We start from the raw sequence: 25175 nt of genomic DNA on the forward strand, positions 1-25175 counted from the left end.
GCACACCTGTTTAGCCGCAGCGGTTTAGCTAAAAAAAAATGTTTTTGAAGTATTCCTGTTTTGCTTGTTAATAAGTTAATAAAGCCGCATACAAACATGGTCTCTTTTTGTTTTCTTGAGTAAGGCAGCTCCAAAATGTAGGTGTTACAGCCTAGCTCAGTGCTTTCTGTGGTGGTGGGGCAGCCAGTGGAAAATACGAAGCGTAGGGGTTGGTAATGTTCTCTAGTTGTGCCGTGATTGGCTCAGCTTTCTGTCGGTCATGGGGACACTACGTCACCGCAAAATCTACGGGTAGAGCTCGAAAATTCAATCCCCTTGGGTGCTGCCATATACTTACATTAGAAGTGGCCATACATGAAGGCTCAAGGTGTCACGTTCTGACCATAGTTCTTGTGTGTTTTACTTGTTTTAGTGTTGGTCAGGACGTGAGCTGGGTGGGCATTCTATGTTGTGTGTCTAGTTTGTCTGTTTCCTGTCTTTGTGTTCATTGCACCAGAGAGGACTGTTTCGGTTTGCCACATTTGTTATTTTGTATTGTTGTAAGTGTTCACGTTATTCGTAATTAAAATGTTGAGCACAAACTACGCTGCGTCTTGGTCCGATCCCTGTTACACCTCCTCTTCAGACGAAGAGGAGGAAGGCTGCCGTTACACAAGGTCATTGGCCAAAAGATAAAATGACGTCAAATCATGTTATATCTACCGTAGCTTTGATTGGACTGATCATGTCAACATCGTACTTTCAAAATCTTAACTAGCCATCTAGACAAGCAGTCATCGTCGCGCATTAAGTCGGTAATTTACAGGCAAATCCTTGTCATATGAAGAGAAATTATAGATAAAACGTATCCATTGAACATAAATATTACACAATAAGTTAGAAATCGGAAATTCAACAATGAGTGCTAAAGCGCCACTGCAGCCCCGGGTTCGATCCCAGGGTGTCACAGCCGGCCGTGACCGGGAGACCCATGGGATGGCGCACAAATGGTCCAGCGTCGTCTGAGTTAGGGGAGGGTTTGGCCAGCCGGGATGTCCTTGTCTCCTTGTGCTCTAGCGACTCCTTGTGGCGGGCTGGTCGATCGACTACGGTCGTCAGTTCGACAGTGTTTCCTCTGACACATTGGTGTGGCTGGCTTCCGGGTTAAGCGAGCAGTGTGTCAAGAAGCAGTGCGGCTTGGCTCTCGACCTTTGCCGAGTCGGCAGGGGAGTTCCAATGATGAAACAAGATCGTAACTACCAATTGGATATCACGTAAAAAGGGGTAACGCATTTGAATACATTGGCCATGCTGTCAATCCAGCATGACTTCTGCCACGTTCAAAACAACTGGAAACTCTGAACTGGGAAATCACAGACTTCAGTGAGATCAAGACAACTGTGAACTCGGATAAGACTAGCTCTGACTGGGAAAATACAGAAAATCATTCTGAACGGTCATCCAACTCGGAATTCCAAGTCAGGATTTCGGGCCTCTTTCTAGAGCCTACAAGAAGGCCCGCCACCAACCTTCCTGTTCAAGTGAGCCCAGCACAACAAGGTGAGTCCAAAAAGTCTTGTATGCTGCTGCATAAATTATGTAATATGCCAGGGAGATATGTATACTGTAGCTAAGAAAGTAATACTAAGTGTATGTTGTGTAGTAAGCCGTTAGTAGCCCACGTACCTGACCCTAATAATTTGTTCCCTTTTCCCATCGTAACTTAGCCTACTGTTCTGACTTCGTGGTGCATATTTACCCTGTAGCCTGTTTTAGAGAAATGTCATCATCGAATATTGTAAGAGCATTCCATTGTCTGCTTATATGCCCCATTTATTTAGCCTATGGTTCTGTATTGGTGTACTAGAACATTGAAGACGTTTAAGCTGTCTATCAATCATTGTTTTCGCGAACAATGGATGCCAGTGAAAAATGCATACTTGCAACAGCTGCATAGTGTGGATCCCAGCCTATGGAATACAATTTAGATGGAGTTCCTCCCTTCTAAACTCCTCTGTGGTATTGTGCTCCATACTGTCAAAAACAAGTTTTAATTTAAGACCACGAGTGGGGCTTTTATTGCTCAATCAAATTTTTCCATAGGCCTAACGGACACATGCTCAAACCCACACACTTTTGATAGACTTAAACACCCGAGCTATCATATGGGTTAGAAGAAGCCTACATAACCAACCCATAAAGTAAAATGTTACATCCATATATGGCCAGCTATGTAAACTCTAACATTGATTTAGTCTGCAATGGATGTCGTTCAATTGGTAATATTAATTTTTGTGTTCTTCTAATGCCTCAAGGGAAAAGTAAAGGGAAAAGTTAAAGTTAAAGGAAGTAATCAGATTACGTTACTGAGATTGGGTAATCAAGGTTACATTACCGATTACAGTTTAACAGGTACCCAGTAACCTAAGGCAAATTACATTCAGAAAGTGACCTATTGAACCCGGTATGCGTCCTCCGGGGCATATGATGGGTTGGCATAATCCAAAAACGTAGTTGAAACGTAGCTAGCACCCCAAAAGTTTTGAGTTCGAATCTCATCACGGACAACTTTAGCATATTAGCTACTTTTCAACTACTTTTTTGGATTATGTAATTTATCATATGTCTTGGAGGAGGTATACAGGGTTCAATAGGTTACTTTCTAAATGTAATCTGTTAGTTACTAGTTACCTGTCCTAAATTGTAATCAGTAACCTAATTTGATTACTTTTTGTTACGTTACTTTCTCCTTAAAAGGCATTAGATGACAAAAAGGATCAATCTAACGCATTTGGTGTGTAATCATTGCTCAGGTGAAACAGGTGAAGCTTTTTTCAATGCTGAATTGCATGTCATTGAGAAAACAGAAAGGTGTCATAAACAATTTTTCGCAAACATCCTTTCTGCATTTAAAAGTTATCCAAGAAGTAATCATCTAGATTCTCAAAAATATCTGTCATCCAATTACAATATTTTTGCTGGTAACGTAAGTGATGAGTTAGTTTTTTTGTAGTCAGATTACATGTAACAAACAATTACTCCCCAGCTCTGAGTAACCATCTGTCTTATGTAACCATACCAAACATAATATACACTACATGACCAAAAGTATGTGGACACCTGCTCGTTGAACGACTCATTCCGAAATCATAGGCATAATCATGGTCCCCTCTTTGCTGCTATAACAGCCTCCACTCTTCTGGGAAGACTTTCCACTAGATGCTGAAGCAATGTTGCGAGGGACTTGCTTCCACAAGAGCATTAGTGAGGTCGGGCACTACTGTTGTGAGATTAGTCCTGGCTCGCAGTCGGCGTTCCAATTCATCCCAAAGGTGTTTGACGGAGGGCAGAAATTATTAAATCATTAGACCACTCACTAAAGCCATCAGGCATATGAAAGTCACATTAATGGGCCTCCTGAGTGGCGCAGCGGTCTAAGGCACTGCAACGCAGTGCTTGAGGTGTCACTACAGACCTGGGTTTGATCCCAGGATGTGTCACACCCAGCCGTGACCGGGAGTAACATAGGGTGGTGCACAATTTGTCCGGATTTGGGGAGGGTTTGGCCGGAGGGGGCTTGTTGAATGGTTGAATGGTGTTTCGTGCAGCTGGTTTCCGGGTTAAGTGGGCGGGTGTCTCAATGTCAACAGTGAAGAGGTGACTCAGGGATGCTTGGCTCACCACACTCTAGCGACTCCTTGTGGCGGGCCGGGTGCCTGCAGGCTGACCTTGGTCATCAGTTGCCTGGTGTTTCCTCTGACACATTGGTGCAGCTGGTTTCTGTGTTAAGAAGCGCTTTTTGGCGGGTCATGTTTCGGAGGACGCATGACTTCAATTAGGGGAGGTAGGGTAAGGGGAAAAAATATTACACACACACAATATATGGGGGATTGAAAATGATGGAGACAATTACATTGATGGAAGCTACAATCTGCACTAATAAAGCAACCCTCTCGATGGGGTTGAGGTTAGGGCTCTGTGCAGGGCAGTCAAGTTCTTCCACACCGATCTCAACAAACCATTTCTGTATGGACCTTGCTTTGTGCATGGGGGCATTCTCATGTTGAACCAGGAAAGGGCTTTCCCCAAACTGTACCCACAAAGTTGGAAGCACAGAATCGTCTAGAATGTCATCGTAAAATAAATTCAAATCAAATTGTATTGGTCACGTACACATATTTAGCAGATGTCTGCTGTAGCGTTAAGATTTCCCTTCACTGAAACTGAGGGGCCTAGGCATCCTATGAAGGTGCGACGTTGAAAGTCACTGAGCTCTTCAGTAAGGCCATTCTACTGCCAGTGTTTTTTCTATGGAGATTGCATGGCGGTGTGCTCGATTTTATACACCTGTCAGCAATGGGTGTGGCTGAAATAGCCCGAATCCACTAATTTGAAGGTGTGTCCACATACACTATATATACAAAAGTATCATACTAAATGGAGTGTCAGAATAATGCTAAATGCTCTGAGACCAGTTTTCTATAATAAGCACACATACCCATAGTACACACAGCACATATGCACACACAAACCAACCCCCATCCCCCTCTCACCAGCCAGGAAGAGGTTGATGTACTGGTTGCCCCCCAGGTTGACGGAGCCCAGGGAGAAGACGTAGTAGCCCAGGCTGCCAATGAACCACACTGCCCACACTGTCACTGTCCTCCAGGCCATCCTCCATGTCCCAAACAGGTCCAGGATGCTCAGCTTTCTCTCGGGCTCCGCTGGCTGTGCTCTCCCCGGTGCCACCTCCTTCTCCAGCAGAGCCTCCTTGGGTTCCAGGAGGTCCTCGGCCCTCAGGCGGCCAGGCTCCAGGCCGTTGAAGCGGGCTATGGAATCCAACAGGACCTGGGTCTCCTGGAGCCTCCCCTTAGCCATCAGGTAGAAGGGTGTCTCGGGAAACTTCCAGCAGAAGAAGAGGAAGGGCGAGGTGCAGGTGGAGAGGATGATCTGGTAGATCCACCAGGTACGCACTAGGTAGCCCGTGATCGCCACCATCATGACGCCTGCGGCGAAGGCGGCGTGCACGTGCATGGAGGTCCACGTGCGTACCTTGTTGCCGGTGAACTCGGTCACGTACACAAACACCACTACAAGGTAGCCGCTGGACACCTACCGAGAGAGAGGGAGGGAACATTACAATTAGATCAAAAAAGGTTACACAACGCAAGGCCAGAGCTTCAAATGCTGATCACACACACACACACACACACACACACACACACACACACACACACACACACACACACACACACACACACACACACACACACACACACACACACACACACACACACACACACACACCTCGCATTACTGTTGATGCAGAAAGTTAATCTAAGGCCTGAAAACAAGTCTCATATATCTTATCTACTTATCCTGCATTTAGTAAATGGACCGTGAGAGCAGACTGTGGTTAGAATATACTGTAGATCAAATGTTATCTTCAGAGAATTACCCAGATACTAGCCTAGGCTAGCCATATCAACATTCTCTAAGGAAGACTGCTTTTCATCCAGATGGAGAGAGGAAGACACTCATACAGTCCACAGACCTATACACATGCAGTAAATATTTGCACAGTCACATAGCTAGGACATTTTATTTTGATTATGCTTTTTGTTTTCAAGGTAATTTCAACAATCTTACGTGTAGCACTTCCATGAGCTATTCTGCTGATGGTCACCTGTTCCTCAGCTATTCTTTAAACATAAGCCACACCCTCTACTGACAGGGCTGGCCCACAGAGAGGCATGTCACAGGAAGGCCAAAGATATCATGAAGGACATCAACCACCCGCGCCACGGCCTGTTCACCCTGCTGTCATCCAGAAGGCGAGGCCAGTACACGTGCATCAAAGCTGGGACAGAAAGACTGAAATACAGCTTTATCTCAAGGCCATCAGATGGTTAAATAGCCTTCACTAGCCGGCCTCCATCCAGTACCCTGCCCTGAACTTAGTCACTATCACTAGCCGGCTACCACCCGGTTACTCAACCCTGCACCTTTAGAAGCTGCAAACTTTTGTAAAGTGCATTTGGAAAGTATTCAGACCCCTTGAATTTTTCCACATTTTGTCCACACCCTCATCAATCTACACACAATACCCCATAATGACAAAGCAAAAACATTTTTTTAATCTTTTGCAAATTAAGCTGAAATATCACATTTACAGAAGTATTCAGACCCTTTACTCACTACTATGTAGAAGCACCTTTGGCAGCGATTACAGCCTCAAGTATTTTTTGGTATGATGCTACAAGCTTGGCACACCTGTATTTGGGGAGTTTCTCCCATTCTTCTCTGCAGATGCTCTCAAGTTCTGTCAGGTTGGATGGGGAGCGTTGCTGCACAACTATTTTCAGGTCTCTCCGGAGATGTTCTATCAGATTCAAGTCCAGGCTCTGGCTGGGCCACTCAAGGATATTCAAGAGACTTGTCCCAAAGCCACTCCTGCGTTGTCTTAGCTGTGTGCTTAGGGTCGTTTTATGGTTGGAAGGTGAACCTTCGCCCCCAGTCTGAGGTCCTAAGTGGTCTGGAGCAGGTTTTCATCAAGGATCTCTCTGTACTTTGCTCTGTTCATCTTTCCCTCTATCCTGACTAGTCTCCCAGTCCCTGCCGCTGAAAAACATCCCCACAGCATGATGCTGCCACTACCATGCTTCACCGTAGTGATGGTGCCAGGTTTTCTCCTGACGTGACGCTCTGCATTCAGGCCAAATAGTTCAATCTTACTTTCATCAGACCTGAGAATCTTGTTTCTCATGGTCTGGGAGTCTTTAGGTGCCATTTGCCAAACTCCAAGCGGGCTGTCATGTGTCTTTTACTGAGGAGTGGCTTCCGTCTAGCCACTCTACCATAAAGGCCTGATTGGTGGAGTGCTGCAGAGATGGTTGTCCTTCTGGAAGATTCTACAGACTAACTCTGGAGCCATGTCAGAGTGACCATTGGGTTCTTTGTCACCTCCCTGACCAAGGCCCTTCTCCCCTGATTGCTCAGTTTGTCTGGGCGGCCAGCTCTAGGAAGAGTCTTGGTGTTTCCAAACTTCTTCCATTTAAGAATGATGGTGGCCGCTATGTTCTTGGGGACCTTCAATACTGAATAATGTTTTTGGCACCCACCTGTTATTGTAATGGTGAGAGTGTAGCATGTCTTGGGGGTTTTGCATACAGCATACAATTACAACTTTTGCATACAGCATACAATTACTGTATGTTTATGGGAGATTATTCCCGAAATTTCAAGTAAAGTGCATGTCTCAAGATAGGATTTGCCCATAAAATAATATTTAATTGCGCGTCTCCTTACGTCATCCTGCATTCCTTACACTCCACATGTGTTGATAATTAGGCTTTTTCTCACACTTACCATGGCGAGCAGGAAGCGGACGACCATAAATAGGTAGTAGTTTCCCATGAATGCCACGCTTACACCAAACACAAACTGGCAGAGGCTGGTGATCATTAGGACCCTCCGTCTGCCAACCCTGAGAGAGAGAGAGAGAGAGAGAGAGAGAGAGAGTCATGCTCAACATGAGCTCCTGATATATTTGATTTTTTTGGTTTTTAGAATGAGATAAACACTCTAATCGAAGAAGAATTCCAGACAAGAAGTGATGAACAACAACTCTATACATTCAGAATAGAGAAAAAAAAGTAACTTGGCGCCTCAAGTTAAGAAGTTTTGAGTCTAGCTAGCTAGCTACACAACAAAGACCCAGCCAGCAGACTAACAAGCTAGCCATAAGAAACGAGCTAGAACAAAACTAGCAAGGTCAGTTAATACAACTACATCAAACGACCAAACTGAGTGAGTAAAACAAAAAGGAGCACGGACTAACTGTAAACATATCTTCAGTCTTTTGTGTGAGGATTTTTCACTATATTTGCTGTCTTTTGAAAGTAGCGCGAACAGCAGACGAACAAATCGGTTGCCATGGCAACGGGGCAGCAGAACAGCGCAGCAGTAGCGGTAGTAGCAGAGCGCACAGACACCATGTCCCCACTCCCCCTCAGCGCAGAATCCATTCTCTACCCAAAAAAGCTGAAAGCTGAAAGAGGTTCAGCAAGAGAGAGACGGACTCAAGAGAGAGCTGGCTGATCTAACAAAGGAGGTGAGAGAGCTCCAAAAAGACAGGCAGAGCAGCAATAAGGAGCTGACCGCACTAAGAGAGGAGCTGCAGGAGAGAAAGAGAGCAGAGGACAGGCTGCAGGAGCAGATAGATCACCACCCTATGACCTGCCCTCACACAGCAGAGGAGCCCAGCTCAACCAGCCAGACTTCCCCAGCCCTGGCTGCTGCACCCCTCCTCCCCAACCCACAGAACAGCCTCCCACTGACAGTGGCACCCACACAGACCAGTCACACCCCAGCTCCAACACCCACCAGCCCCCCCTCTGCCCCCCCCCCAGTCCAGAAGAAACACTGGCTGACATCGTCCTGTTAATGGACTCAAATGGGAAGTATGTTCAGGAGAATAAACTTTTCCCTAGACACAAAACGAGAAAGGTGTGGTGCCCAACAACGCAAAGTGCCATGGAGCTGCTTGATAAGAACCATCTCGGGTCGCCAAGCCACATAATCATACATACCGGAAGCAACGACCTGCGTGCTCAGCAGGAGAGGGTGGCGACTTCACTACGGGGAGTGATTGAGAAGGCCTCCGCAATCTTCCCCAACTCAAGAATCATAGTGTCAACCCTTCTACAGAGGAGGGACTTCCACCCTGCCACAATCCAAAGAATAAATGCCAGCCTATCCCGGGACTGTGCCCTGCGACCCAATGTACACCTGGCCCACCATCCCACCCTCGATCTGGACTGTCTCTATGACCATGTTCACCTGTACAGGGAGACAGTCCCCATCCTTGCCAAGACTCTCAAGGACGTCGCTCTAAACCGCAGCCCGACCTCTCCACCCAGGAACAGCGGAGCAATCTCCACCCCGCCGAGATCACCGAGACAACATCCCGGACCAGCACCCTGGACCCCCCAGCCACGACCACAGCACCACCAACCTCAATGCCCACCACAGCCAGCGCAGCACAGACCACCCCAGCCCAGCTTCAGAGCCACCCAGATGAGGCCTACCACCCCCCTCCTCCCCACCGCAGACCCACACCTGGAGGAGCCACAGCCCAGCAGGCAGAGCTACGCACAGGCTGTGAGAGGAGCAACTGGCCCAGCCCCCACCAACCAAATGAGTGACATTAAACAAATGCTGAGTCTACTATGCTCACATGTGATGGGCCGAGGGTCATGGTAAGATGAGCACAAGAACTCCACCATTCTCACACTACATCCACCCAAGTGGCATGACACAAATTCTATCTTAAATGATAAACAAATCACATTTGCAAAATAAGAGTTTACTTTAATTGAAAAATCCTATTTTAATGGTTCTTCTTGGATTGTGAGTGTTTGTCTCATTTTGAAAGGTAAAGAAAAGAGAAAAAAAAAGTTATGAAGTCTTTTTACGTTGCATGTTGGAATATACAAGGATTGAAGTCCTCTGCTTTTGGGCTAAAGAGCAGAAACCCAGACTTCCTGAAAGAAATTGATGATGTTGATATTTTAGTACTACAGGAAACATGGTGCAGAGGTGATGTTTCCACTGGCTGTCCACTAGGTTATAGGGAGATAATCATACCATCCACTAAATTAAAAGGAATCAAACAGGGCGGAGACTCAGGGGGAATGCTAATATGGTATAAATCTGAACTAATTAATTCAATCGAATTGATCAAAACAGGAGAATTCTTTATCTGGTTAAAAATCAACAAGGAGGCTATCTTGACAGATAAAAACGTCTTCCTCTGTGCCACATACATTCCCCCCTCAGAGTCACCCTACTTCAACGAAGAGAGCTTCTCCATTCTAGAGGGAGAGATTAGTCACTTTCAGGCCCAAGGCAACGTACTGGTCTGTGGAGACCTGAATGCTAGAATAGCAGAAGAACAAGACACTATTAACAGTCATGGGGATAAACACCTACCAGGAAGCAATAACCTTTCCCTCCCCACATACCCCCACAGAAACAACTATGACAAAGTGAAAAACAAAAATGGATTACAGCTCCTGAGGCTCTGTCGAACACTGGGTCTGTACATAGTCAATGGCAGGCTGAGAGGAGACTCTTTTGGTAGGTACACCTACAGCTCATCCCTTGGCAGCAGCACTGTAGACTACTTCCTCACCGACCTAAACCCAGAGTCTCTCAGAGCCTTCACAGTCAGCCCACTAACACCTCTCTCAGACCACAGTAAAATCACAGTGTATCTGAGAAGAGCAGAACCCAACCATGAAGCATCATGGCCCAATAAATTACATGGTACTAAACAAGCCTATAGATGGAGTGCAAACAGTACAGACATCTACCAAAAAGCAATTAGTAGCCAAAAAATACAATCTCTCCTGGACAACTTTTTAGCCTTAACATTCTCCTTCAGCAATGAAGGTGTAAATTTGGCCGTTAGGAACATAAACTTTATATTTGACAAATTAGCCTCCTTGGCTAATCTAAAGAAGCATAAGAGCAAACCAAAAATAACAGATAATGAAAAATGGTTTGATAATGATTGCAAAAATCTAAGAAAGTCATTGAGAAATATATCTAATCAAAAACACAGAGAACCAGACAACAAAAATATACGCCTTCAATATGGGGAAACACTGAAGCAATACAAACGCACCCTAAGAACAAAAAAGGAACAGCACATTAGAAATCAGCTGGATGGAATTGAGGAATCCATAGAATCAAACCACTTCTGGGAGAATTGGAATAAATTAAACAAACCTCATCATGAGGAGTTGGCTATCCAAAATGGGGATATGTGGAGAAATCACTTTGCAAACCTCTACAGCAATATAACAAAGAGCCCAGAACAAAAAGAGATACAAGAAAAATTACAAATCCTTGAATTAGCAGTCAAAGACTATCAGAATCCTGTGGATACCCCAATTACAGAAGAAGAATTATTGGAAAAAATATGCAATCTCCAACCCAAAAAGGCCTGTGGTGCTGATGGGATTTTAAATGAAATGATCAAATATACAGACCACAAATTCAAATTGGCTATACTCAAACTCTTCAACATTATCCTCACTGCAGGTATTTTCCCCGATATTTGGAACCAGGGACTGATCACACCAATCTATAAAAATGGAGACAAATTTGACCCAAATAATTACAGAGGAATATGCGTTAACAGCAACTTGGGGAAAATTCTCTGCAGTATTATAAATAGCAGACTACATCATTTCCTTGACGAACACAACGTCCTGAGCAGAAGCCAGATTGGATTTCTAAAAAATTATCGTACAACAGACCACATTTACACCCTCCACACTCTAATTGATAAACAAGTTAACCAAAACAAAGGCAAAATCTACTCGTGTTTTGTAGATTTCAAGAAAGCATTTGATTCAATTTGGCACGAAGGTCTTTTTTATAAACTAATAGAAAGTGGTATTGGAGGGAAAACATATGATTTTATTAAATCAATGTACACTAAAAACAAATGTGCGGTTAAAATTGGCAACAAGCAAACAGACTTCTTCTCTCAGGGGCGGGGAGTGAAACAGGGCTGCCCAATAAGTCCAACATTATTTAACATCTACATGAATGAATTGGCAAAAACATTAGAAGAATCGACAGCACCTGGTATCACCCTACACAACACTGAAATCAAGTGTCTGCTGTACGCAGATGACCTGGTGCTGCTGTCTCCCACTAAAGAGGGGTTACAGCAACACCTAGATCATCTTCACAGGTTCTGTCAGACTTGGGCTCTGACCGTTAACCTAAAAAAAACAAATATAATGATATTCCAAAAAAGGTCCGGAAATAAGGATGACAAATATAAATTCTATTTGGACACAGTTCTATTAGAACACACCAAAAACTACACATATCTAGGACTAAATATCAGCAACACAGGTAGCTTTCACATGGCTGTGAATGAGCTGAGAGACAAAGCAAGAAGAGCATTCTATGCCATTAAAAGGAACATCAAAATTGAAATTCCAATTAGAATCTGGCTCAAAATTTTTCAATCAGTTATAGAACCAATTGCTCTATATGGCAGTGAAGTATGGGGTCCACTCTCTAATAATGAATTTACTAAATGGGACAAACATCCAATTGAAATATTGCATGCAGAGCTTTGCAAGACTGTATTGCAAGTACAAAGAAAAACTCCAAATAACGCATGTAGGGCAGAATTGGGCCAATATCCCCTCCTCATTCGAATAGAAAAAAGAGCCATCAAATTTTACAACCATCTAAAAACAAGTGACCCTAAAACATTCCATCACACAGCTCTACAATGTCAAGAGATGAAACCAGAGAAGAGTCCCCTCAGCCAGCTGGTTCTGAGGCTCAGTTCACCAACCCAAACCAACCCCATAGAGCCTCGGGACAGCCCTCAGAAAATTTGGCCCAACCAAATCATCACAAAACAAAAATAAAAATATATAACCTATTGGAAAGACACCACAAAAAATCAAAGTAAACTTCAATGCTATTTGGCTCTAAACAGACAGTACATGGTGGCAGACTATCTGACCACTGTGACTGATAGAAAACTGAGGAAAACATTGACTAGGTACAGACTCAGTGAGCACAGTCTGGCTATAGAGACCGGTCGTCACAGACAAACCTGGCTGCCCAGAGAGGACAGGCTGTGCTCACTCTGCTCCAGGGGAGAGGTAGAGACAGAAGTGCATTTCCTACTACACTGTGACAAATACTCAGACCTAAGAGCATATTTCTTTCCCAAAATTATAATTCAATACAAAGAATTTGAAACTATAAAAGATGAAGAAAAATTCAAATATTTGTTGGGTGAAAAGCCAAAATGTGCAGTTTTGGCAGCCAAATATGTGTCCTCCTGCCACAGCCTGAGGGACAGCCAGTGAAAAATGCAAAGTAATGTTGATAATATTTCCCATTTAGCTTAGTTTTGTTTTGTCTTTCGTACCAGGTCATGTGTCTTCTCAGTCATGTTGACACTGGTCTACTACTGTTGCTTTAATGTATTGTTGTTCTGATTAATATTGTTGTTGTAGCTGTTATTAATGGTAATCCCATGTCCACTACTACTATTATTATTACTGTTAGTCCCACCATTTATTTATATATAAATATATATATATTTTGTGTATATATATACATATATATTTTATTTAAATTTTTCGATATGTATACTTTGACAATGTAAGTAATAATAACTTGCCATGTCAATAAAGTCAATTGAATTGAGAGAGAGAGAGAGAGAGAGAGAGAGAGAGAGAGAGAGAGAGAGAGAGAGAACACTAGTAAATACTACAGAAATGTCTACAAAAACACTACTTTTTTTACTATAGTAAATATGACAGTATTTAATTTGCATGTACCCTGCCCATTCCCCTCCCCCATATCCCAATTTGTGCCACCAATAAATGAGAAATCTACATGCCGAGAATAGAGCATATATTGTGTTCCCTACAGGTTACAGTAGAACTTGCTGTTCAGAACCCAGTCCTACTGGTTATGGGAAAAACTATATTTTAGTATTTCTCCAGTAGGTTTCCTCAACAAGAAAACCCCCAACTTTGATGTCAAAGATAATACAATGTCTCTAAAAACACTACAGTAAACACTACAGTATATTGTATTACAGTCCACAAAAGCACTATGGTAAATACTACAGTACATGAATACACCACACCAAAAGCTTGATTTTTATGGTCATTATGAACATTTTTAAACAAATTTCCTGAAATTCTACGTAGTACTGATTTATGTCAACTGATTTGATGGCATGTTGAATCTATGCAAATAAATTCTATGACTTGATAGTTCACCTCTCTGTTTTCTTTTATTCTATAATAGGGTATATTGTAACCATGTGTTAAGCAAATCAAAGTTTATTTATGATACAGCATAAATACAATGAAATGTTACAGTATACTACAAAATTCACTGCAGTGTTTTTGCCACAAAACACCACAGTGAATATTATAGTATTCCTACCATAGTATACGATATAGTATTTTTTCATGTGGGGAGCCATAGGTTTGAATGACATACTTCCTGTATTTTCAGAAGGAGCTATTTACTGTAGCTGACAACATGGGAAGAGTTGAGATGAAAATATTAAATGTCACACAAGCTCATATGATGTGTGTGAAATAATACATGGGGTGACAGGTAGCCTAGTAGGTAAGAGCGTTGGGCCAGTAAACGAAAGGTCACTGGATGGAATCCCTGAGCAGACCATGTGAAAAATCTGGTGATGTGCCCTTGAGCAAGGCACTTAACCATAATTGCACCTCTGCTAAATGACTAAAATGTAAATAAGGAGCATTGTATTGTTGACTGGGAATTGCACATTGCCACATAGAAGGTTTGTGACTCATGGCATTGATCCAGAACAAATATTGGTTGAAATACTGGAAGACATGGCCTCCGAGTGGCGCAGCAGTCTAAGGCAATTCATCGCAGTGCTAGAGGCGTCACTACAGACCCGGGTTTGTTCCCAGGATGTGTCACACCCGGCCGTGACCGGGAGTCCCATAGAGCGGCGCACAATTGGCCCAGCGTCGTCTGAGTTAGGGGAGGGTTCGCCCGGGGCGGTTTTACTTGGCTCATTGCGCTCTAGCGACTCCTTGTGGTGGGCCGGGTGCCCGCAGGCTGACCTCGGTCGTCAGTTGAATGGTGTTTCCTCCGTTACATTGGTGCGGCTGGCTTCTGGGTTAAGCTGAAGGGTGTTAAGAAGCACTGTGTGGCAGGTCATGTTTCAGAGGACGCATAACTCGACCGTGGCCTCCTGACCCTGTGGGAGAGTTGCAGCGATGAGACAAGATCGAAAATGGGGAGAAAAAGGGAGTAAAATACCACCAAAAAAATAGATTTAAAATATAAATACAGGTTGACACAAGCTGGGAGCAGCAGAGGGGCAGCAGCCCTAGGAGCAGATTGTGTTGAAATTGCACATCGCTAGTATCACTACACAACAGGAGTTGCTGGGTTTATAGGTGTTTGAGTGAGTGAGTATGGGATTTGCATTTGACTCTAGGCCTCCAGACCAGACAGAACAAATCAATGAACAATTTGGTTGATACACGCATACTGTCCTAGTGTGTGAGTCTGGAATTAGCAGTTTGCTTAGTTGTAAGAAACAATCGTACTCTTCCCCCCCACTGAATACAAATAATGTAATCTTATAAAGCTATACTGCACTATATATATAGTTGAAGTCGGAAGTTTACATACACTTAGGTTGGAGTCATTAAAACTCGTTTTTCAACCACTCCACAAATTTCTTGTTAACAAACTATAGTTTTAGTCGGTTAGGACATCTACTTTGTGCATGACACAAGTAATTTTTCCAACAATTGTTTACAGACAGATTATTTCACTTATAATTCACTGTATCACAATTCCAGTGGGTCAGAAGTTTACATACACTAAGATGACTGTGCCTTTAAACAGCTTGGAAAATTCCAGAAAATTATGTCATGGCTTTAGAAGCTTTCGATAGGCTAATTGACATAATTTGAGCCAATTGGAGGTGTACCTGTGGATGTATTTCAAGGCCTACCTTCAAACTCAGTGCCTCTTTGCTTGATGCTTGACATCATGGGAAAATCTAAAGAAATCATCCTTGGGAGAAAATTCCAAGCGCCTAAAGGTACCACGTTCATCTGTACAAACAATAGTACGCAAGTATAAACACCATGGGACCACGCAGCCGTCATACCGCTCAGGAAGGGGATGCGTTCTGTCTCCTAGAGATTAACGTACTTTGGTGCGAAAAGTGCAAATCAATTCCAGAACAACAGCAAAGGACCTTGTGAAGATGGAGGAAACAGGTACAAAAGTATCTATATCCACAGTAAAACTATTCCTATATCGACATAACTTGAAAGGCCGCTCAGCAAGGAAGAATCCACTGCTCCAAAACCGCCATAAAAAAGCCAGACTACGGTTTGCAACTGCATATGGGGACAAAGATCTCTTCTGGTCTGATGAAACAAAAATACAACTGTTTGGCCATAATGACCGTCGTTATGTTTGGAGGAAAAAGGGGGACGCTTGCAAGCCGAGGAACACCATCTCAACCATGAAGCAGGGGGTGGCAGCATCATGTTGTGGGGGTGCTTTGCTGCAGGAGGGCTGGTGCACTTCACAAAATAGATGGCATCATCATCATCAAAATAGATAGGAAAATTATGTGGATATATTGAAGCAACATCTCAAGACATCAGTCAGGAAGTTAAAACTTGGTCGCAAATGGGTCTTCGAAATGGACAATGACCCCAAGCATACTTCCAAAGTTGTGGCAAAATGGCTTAAGGACAACAAAGTCAATGTATTGAAGTGGCCATCACAAAGCCCTGACCTCAATCCTATAGAAAATGTGTGGACAGAACTGAAAAAGTGTGTGCAAGCAAGGAGACGTTTGACCCAAGTTAAACAATTTAAAGGCAATGCTACCAAATACGAATTGAGTGTATGTTAACTTCTGACCCACTGGGAATGTGATGAAAGAAATAAAAGCTGAAATAAATCATTCTCTCTACTATTATTCTGACATTTCACATTCTTAAAATAAAGTGGTGATCCTAACTGATCTAAGACAGGGAATTTTTACTAGGATTAAATCTCAGGAATTCTGAAAAACTAAGTTTAAATGTATTTGGCTAAGGTGTATGTAAACTTCCGACTTCAACTGTACGAATTAAAGGATGTCTAGTATCATACGGCTTACCCGGTCGTACAATAGCATACTAATTGGATGACTTACCCCTTCATACATCTTGGAGGCTGTATAGTATGTCTTTATTTGAGACCAGGTTGCTTTTTGCGCCGTAACAAAAGGAGAATTACGGGGAGAATTTATGTTGGCAGTTACTACAAAATTTAGGAAAACTAAAAAGACAAAGGTTAGGTGAATTTACGTAGCAGTTAGGTGATTTGGGTTAAGTTTAGAATAAGTGCTAGGGGAACGGTTAGCTAAAATGCTACAGTTGTCCCCGACTCGAACATGCAACCTTTGAATTGCTAGACTGTCGCGGATTACGCCTAACCCATCCTCCCCGACCAACCTCCTTACTTATGTTTCTGCCTCAAATAACTAGACCATTAATAGGTATCATAGATCTAGCAGGTGCTCAGAACTACATACAGTATATTTCATATGGCTCTGAGGCCAGGCTTGAAACAGACATTCAAACTATTCAGCAGCCCATGATGATACAGCAGGGAATGGGGCACACCCTCTCTCCTCAACCTAGCTCACGTCTTGGGTTTGTGAACATGAGGGGTTCAACTGAGTACCCTATTCTCTGCACAGTGGACACCTAGACCCTAGCTAGACCAAAGGACTACTGGCCTTGGCAGGCCTCTTCTACCCTGTCCTTGCTGGACAACTGGATAATAGCCTACCAGTTGACTTTATATGTCCCCACTGTCCCAAGAGTCTTAATCTGTCTCTGTGGCTGTGGACTGGCAGTCACCCTGTAGTGTCAGATGACGGGAACATCTCTCTGAACTGGCACACACTGCTATCCAAACACACACTTGCACACTCTGTTTGCCTGTTTCGGGTTTGAGAAACAAGGATGTTCTAAGGACCTGCTGAGAATAAACCCTCACCCCTAACCCCTCACCTATACCCTCCTCACCCCTCCTTACTCAATGCTCACCTCTCACCCCTCTCCACTCACCCATAACCTTGGCACTCCTCATAAACCAATCATAGCTTGCTCCAGACTCATAGCTTTTAAAAAAAATATATATATTTTTTTCACCTTTATTTAACCAGGTAGGCCAGTTGAGAACAAATTCTCATTTACAACTGCGACCTGGCTAAGATAAAGCAAAGCAGTGAGACACAAACAACACAGAGTTACACATGGGGGGGAAAAAGTACAGTCAAAACCCCCCAAAAAATTCTATATACAGTGTGTGCAAATGTAGTAAGATTAGGGAGGTAAGGCAATAAATAGGCCATCGTGGCAAAATAATGACAATTTAGCAATTAAACGCTGGAGTGATAGATGTGCAGAAGATGAATGTGCAAGTAGAGATACTGGGGTGCAAAGGAAAAAATAATAAATAACAATATGGGGATGAGGTAGTTGGGTGGGCCATTTACAGATGGGCTGTGTACAGGTGCAATGATCGGTAAGCTGCTCTGACAGCTGATGCTTAAAGTTAGTGAGGGAGATCGAAGCTTCAGTGATTTTTGCAGTTCGTTCCAGTCATTGGCAGCAGAGAACTGGAAGGAAAGGTGGCCAAAGTAGGAGTTGGCTTTGGGGATGACCAGTGAAATATACCTGCTGGAGTGCGTGCTACGGGTGGGTGTTGCTATGGTGAGCTGAGATAAGGCGGGGCTTTACCTAGCAAAGACTTATAGATGACCTGAAGCCAGTGGGTTTAGCAACGAATATGAAGCGAGGGCCAGCCAATGAGAGCATACAGGTTGCAGTGGTGGGTAGTATATGGGGATTTGGTGACAAAATGGAGGGCACTGTGATAGACTACATGCAATTTGCTGAGTAGAGTGTTGGAGGCTATTTTGTAAATGACATCGCCGAAGTCAAGGATCGGTAGGATGGTCAGTTTTACGAGGGTATGTTTGGCAGGATGATTTGTTGCGAAATAGGAAGCCGGTTCTAGATTTAATTTTGGATTGGAGATGCTTAATGTGAGTCTGGAAGGAGAGTTTACAGTCTAACCAGACACCTAGGTATTTGTAGTTGTCCACATATTTTAAGTCAGAACCGTAACGAGTAGTGATGCTAGACGGGCGAGTGGGTGGGGGCAGCGTTCGGTTGAAGAGCATGCATTTAGTTTTGCTTGCATTTAAGAGCAGTTGGAGACCACGGAAGGAGTGTTGTATGGCATTGAAGCTCATCTGGAGGTTTGTTAACACAGTGTCCAAAGAAGGGCCAGAAGTATACAGAATGGTGTCGTCTGCGTAGAGGTGGATCAGAGAATCACCAGAGGACAGAGCAACATCATTGATGGATACAGAGAAAAGAGTCGGCCCGAGGATTGAACACTGTGGCACCCCCATAGAGACTGTCAGAGGTCCGGAAAACAGGCCCTCCGATTTGACACACTGAACTCTATCTGAGAAGTAGTTGGTGAACCAGGCGAGGCAGTCATTTGAGAAACGAAGGCTGTTGATTCTGCCGCTAGGAATGCAGTGATTGACAGAGTCGAAAGCCTTGGCCAGGTCGATGAAGACGGCTGCACAGTACTGTCTTTTATCGATGGCGGTTATGATATCGTTTAGAACCTTGAGCGAGGTTGAGGTGCACCCATGACCAGCTCGGAAACCAGATTGCATAGCGGAGAAGGTACGGTGGGATTCGAAATGGTTGGTGATCTGTTTGTTATCTTGGCTTTCAAAGACTTTAGACAGGCAGGGTAGGATAGATATAGGTCTGTAACATTTTGGGTCTAGAGTGTCTCTCCCTTTGAAGAGGGAGATGACCACGGCAGCTTTCCAATCTTTAGGGATCTCAAACGATACGAAAGAGAGGTTGAAGAGGATAGTAATAGGGGTTGCAACAATTGCGGCGGATAATTTAAGAATTGTCTAGCCCTGCTGATTTGTAGGGGTTCAGATTTTGCAGCTCTTTCAGAACATCAGCTATCTGGATTTGGGTGAAGGAGAAATGGGGGAGGCTTCGGCAAGTTGCTTCGGGGGATGCAGAGCTGTTGACCGGGGTAGGGGTAGCCAGGTGAAAGCATGGCCAGCCTTAGAAAAATGCTTATTAAAATTCTCGATTATCATGGATTTATCGGTGGTGACAGTGTTTCCTAGCCTCAGTGCATTGGGCAGCTGGGAGGAAGTGCTCTTATTCCCCATGGACTTTACAGTGTCCCAAAACTTTTTGGAGTTTGTGCTACAGGATGCACATTTCTGTTTGAAAAAGCTAGCCTTTGCTTTCCTAACTGCCTGTGTATATTGGTTCCTAACTTCCCTGAAAAGTTGCATATCGTGGGGGCTATTCGATGCTAATGCAGTACGCCACAGGATGTTTTTGTGCTGGTCAAAGGCAGTCAAGTCTGGAGTGAACCAAGGGCTATATCTGTTCTTAGTTCTAAATTTTTTGAATGGGGCATGTTTATTTAAGATGGTGAGGAAAGCACTTTTAAAGAATAACCAGGCATCCTCTACTGACGGAATGAGGTCAATATCCTTCCAGGATCACTACTCGTTTTAGGGAGCGTTTGACAGTGATGAGGGGTGGTCGTTTGACCGTGGACCCATTACGGATGCAGGCAATGAGGCAGTGATCGCTGAGAATCTGGTTGAAGACAGCAGAGGTGTATTTAGAGGGCAGGTTGGTCAGGATGATATCTAAGAGGGTGCGCGTGTTTTCATATTTAGAATTATACCTGGTAGGTTCCATGATAATTTGTGAGATTGAGGGCATCTAGATTTGATTGTAGGATTGTGGCTTGCACCAGACCTCCATCCAATCCCTGTATCCCTCTTCCCCTCACTCATCACCGCTCATTACATCTCTATGCTTCTTGTCCGGCAGGGATAGTTTGTTTATAGTTGAAATTAATGGATTTTGTTGCATTATTTGAGGGAACTTTATGAGGGAAAATATTTGTTTTGGGAATTTTCAAAGTACTTTCAATATTATTCATTTCAGCCGGCCGCGACCTGGAGACAGGTGGCGCACAATTGGCCCAGCATCGTCCGGGTTAGGGGAGGGTTTGGCCGGCTGGGCTGTCCTTGTCCCATCGCGCTCTAGCGACTCCTTGTGGTCGCTAGAGCGCTGCACGCTGACTTCGATCGCCAGTTGCACGCACGCTGACTTCGATCGCCAGTTGTGCAGTGTTTCCTCCAACACATTGGTTCGGCTGGCTTCCTGGTTAAGCGAGCAGTTAGAAGAAGCAGTGCGGCTTGGCAGGGTCGTGAAAAATTATTGTATGTAGGTTCTTGCAATAGGCCTCTGCGACTTAAAATAATATTTCTCTCAAAATGTTGATTCCTAAAAGATGTCCGGTAATTTGGTTGATTCCATCAGATTTGTCTAAAATCCTAAATGAATCAGGACTGAGCAGGGTCGGGTATACCATAAGGACACGTTATTCATATCCTCATTACATGTAATGCAACAACATTCCTCATGGTCTGTAAAGTTCTCTACTTTTGAAAGATTTAAACAAACAATATTGGACCCACCATGGTCACAACCATAAACTGTCAACTATCTGCCTGATAAATTAAAATAGAATATTAATTTTGGTTCAAGTATGTTACATTTAATTAGGTTGTAGAGTCCTAAAGCAACTGAAGAAAAACTAAATTGCTACTGTGTATATCATTTGAATAAAGAAGAAAAATGCAAGTTTTGTCAACTCCATAAAACATCAACTGTCAGAGCGCTGAAAGATCTGATAGCATGGTTATGTTTTTATTAGGGATTTTCAAATGAATAATTGTCTATATTTTATAAATGTTTCTATTGAACTTTTATCTTTAGAGGCAAAAATATGTCTGTTTTGAGTATCTATTGTCAACTCTGTCAGTGGCTTGTCAACTATGTAACTGATGGCTAACCCTTAAGACCCTTTTCAATATTCTCAAAAAATATGTAATCACTGTGCTAATTTTTTAAACATAACCGGAAATATCACATTTACATAAGTATCCAGACCCTTTTTTTCCCTCATAAAATTCCCTCAAATAATGCAACAAAATCCATTGGCAGCGATTACAGCCTTAAGTCGTCTTGGGTATGACGCTACAAGCTTAGCATACCTGTATTTGGGGTGTTTCTCACATTTTTTTCTGCAGATCCTCTCAAGCTCTGTCAGGTTGTATGCGTTGCTGCACAGCTATGATGCTGCCACCACCATGCTTCACCGTAGGGATGATGCCAGGTTTCCTCAAGACATGACTAGGGCTGTTGAGGTGACCATATTACCTCCAAACCGGTGGTCACGAGTCACGAAGGTAGTCAAATTCCGCATGATCGTTTAATCACGGTATTTAGGCTTCTCCAAGCTCTGATGCTGCTGATGGTCATTAGAAGCCTACCAAACTTGCTAACTGCCTGGTACTCAGCACTGATGACTCTGATACCAATGCAAATGTATTCGAAATTCTAATCAAACACTTCACGAGAGCCAATGAGCTCATGTTGCACAACATTTCTATAGGCTATGCAATTGCGGGAGTGGCCACTAATAAAAAGATGAGGATCCCATCAGCTAGCGCCATGACATGTATTTTTTCCCGCTGCCCGTGTTTCGATACAGGTGCATGATAATGGTCCATTCTAAATCAAAACAAATGTCACACATATATTATTTAGTATATGTAAAAACAACATTAAATCAAGAATAGTCTGATGGGTGACAATATTAGCCTATCACTTGTGAATGATATATTATCACTTGTGAATGATGCCCAGCATAAGAAACAAAGCCTTTTTTGGGGCGACTTTTTCTAATCATAGTCGCAGGTATGCTGGGCATCATTCACAGCCATTTAGCCCATAGGCCTAAATGTTTTAATATATGGGTGTATCACAACTAAAGTGGCCAAATAACTTCTTAAAATTAAGCACATTAATACGCTTTACAATGGGTGTAGAGCCTAACTGGCATACATAAGCAGCGCGTGAGTTTTAAGTTTGGGGAAGATAATTTTCATCATAAAAATGCACCTTTCTAATTTGTATTTATTTATACTTTATTTTACCAGGTAAGTTGACTGAGAACACGTTCTCATTTGCAGCAACGACCTGGGGAATAGTTACAGGGGACAGGAGGGGGATGAATGAGCCAATTGTAAACTGGGGATTATTAGGTGACCGTGATGGTTTGAGGGCCAGATTGGGAATTTAGCCAGGACACCGGGGTTAACACCCCTACTCTTACGATAAGTGCCATGGGATCTTTAATGACCTCAGAGAGTCAGGACACCCGTTTAACGTCCCATCCGAAAGACGGCACCCGACACAGGACAGTGTCCCCAATCACTGCTCTGGGGCATTGGGATATATTTTTTTTTTTAGACCAGAGGAAAGAGTGCTTCCTACTGGCCCTCCAACATCACTTCCAGCAGCATCTGGTCTCCCATCCAGGGACTGACCCTGCTAAGCTTCAGAAGCAAGCCAGCAGTGGTATGCAGGGTGGTATGCTGCTGGCAAATAATAATAATAAAAGCATTACATGCATAATCGCATTTGCAGTCACTTTTGATAATGGTGTTTTCCGCTAATGGAACATTTGCGCTTATAGACTACAACCATGTGTGCATTGCTGCGCTTATATTGTGAAGAAATAGCCTAATAGTTTATCAACATTTTAAGCTAAACATTCTGATCTGTTTAGCTTAAAGTGGTGGTATTAATTTGGCATCTCTCGCATCCAACTGTCCCAGACTATGTTGGGAATATTTAGTTTTCGCACAGAATAGAATAGGTCGACTTTTGTACTATGGAGGATAGTAAATTGAATTAGGCTAGTGCTTCGGTTGTTCGTTAGGCCTTCTCATCTTGAGTAGGCCTAACGAGAAGCACTCAGGGAGAAGGGCATAACGGCCACTGGCAGCAAAAGGCATGGATATTTTTAGGGTGCATTACGGCCACACAAAGGGGATGCCGTCGTGAAATTCTAGGCATTATCAAGTGCTTGTCAAATTGTGAATGAGTGACTGATGAAGTGTGTACAGCCTGCACAAAAAAAACAAAGCAGAGCTCATGCCTTTCAAGTTACTTTTTTCAAATCATCATTAGAGTTGCATCATGCAGCTTTACAATGTATTAAAAATCAAAACATATAGCCCAACGTTTGTAGAACATCTAAAGTTACATTAATAACTCTAAATTAAGCATATAGGAGGACCTGTTTCTTTGTTAACCGCTCAACATAGAATAGCCATGCGCACTCCCTCAATTCGTTTTGGGGAAAATATCCTTTCTATTTTATTCAACTTTGTTCAATTGTATTCTTCATACTATAAAATATTGCCACAGAATTCTAAGCAAATCTTGTCTGCTAAATGAACTAGTGCAGTCCACAGCCATACTGTATCTGGGTCTAACATAAGGACAACTCAGAGTATGCTATTCTGTTCTTCTGAAATAGACTACATTTTCTTTATATGATGCCTCTTTAGACCTGTCTAAAATAAATAATGGATTCATTGTGAAGGTGCAGGCTATATTACATGGATTTATTAGACTTTTAGGAGATGCTAAATGTTAATTAACGGTTAATTACCGTGAGACCGACAGAGACCAACAGTTATTTCTCCCGGCTGGCTAAATTTTGTGACAGCCCAAGCCCTAGAAGTGATGCTTGACATTCACGCCAAAGAGTTAACTATTGGTGTCATCAGACCATAGAATATTGTTTCTCATGGTCTGAGAGTCTTTAGTTAACTTTTGGCAAACTCCAAGCAGGCTGTCATGTGCCTTTTACTTAGGAGTGGCTTCCGTCTGGCCACTCTACCATAAAGGCTTGATTGGTGGATGCTACAGAGATGGTTGTCCCTCTGGAAGGCTCTCCCATCTCCACAAAGGAACTCTAGAGCTCTGTCAGAGTGACCATTTGGGTTCTTTGTCACCTCCCTGACTAAGGCCCTTCTCCCCAGATTGCCCAGTTTGGCCGCACGGCCAGCCAGCTCTAGGAAGAGTCTTGGTGGTTCCAAACTTCTTCCATTTAAGGAGGATGGAGGCCACTGTGTTCTTGGGGACCTTCAATGCTGCAGAAATGTTTTGGCACCCTTCCCCAGATCTGTCTCGGAGCTCAACAGACAATTCCTTTGACCTCATGGCTTGGTTTTTGCTCTGACATGCATTGTCTTCTGTGTGACCTTATAGACATGTGCGTGCCTTTCCAAATAATGTCCAATCAATAGAATTTACCACAGGTGGACTCCAATCAAGTTGTAGAACCTTCTCAAGGATACTCAATGGAAACAGGATGCATCTGAGCTCAATTTCAAGTCTCATAGCAAAGGGTCTGAATACTTATGTGTTTTTTTTATTTATTCATACATTTATAAACATTTATAAAAAACGGTTTTCGCTTTGTCATTATGGGGTATTGTGTGTAGATTTCTGAGGAAATTATTTATTTAATCCATTTTAGAATAAAGCTGTAAAGTAACAAAATGTGGAAAAAGTCAAGGGGTTTGAATACTTTCCGAAGGCACTGTATGC

At 43.2% G+C, this 25175-nt stretch overlaps 1 protein-coding gene across 1 annotated transcript in view; it reads right to left on the minus strand.

Annotated features, from left to right (window-relative positions):
- slc22a16 (solute carrier family 22 member 16) overlaps positions 1-25175 on the minus strand; it is a 63405-nt gene that overhangs the window by 25444 nt on the left and 12786 nt on the right. The window contains exons 3-4 of the mRNA XM_071370888.1: positions 7348-7465; positions 4533-5091 (exon numbers count right to left, since the gene is read on the minus strand). Coding sequence (XP_071226989.1) covers positions 4533-5091; positions 7348-7465 — 677 coding nt within the window. The remainder of the gene's footprint in view (positions 1-4532; positions 5092-7347; positions 7466-25175) is intronic.

Source organism: Salvelinus alpinus, chromosome 27, assembly GCF_045679555.1.
Source record: "Salvelinus alpinus chromosome 27, SLU_Salpinus.1, whole genome shotgun sequence".
NCBI classification, from domain to species: domain Eukaryota; kingdom Metazoa; phylum Chordata; class Actinopteri; order Salmoniformes; family Salmonidae; genus Salvelinus; species Salvelinus alpinus.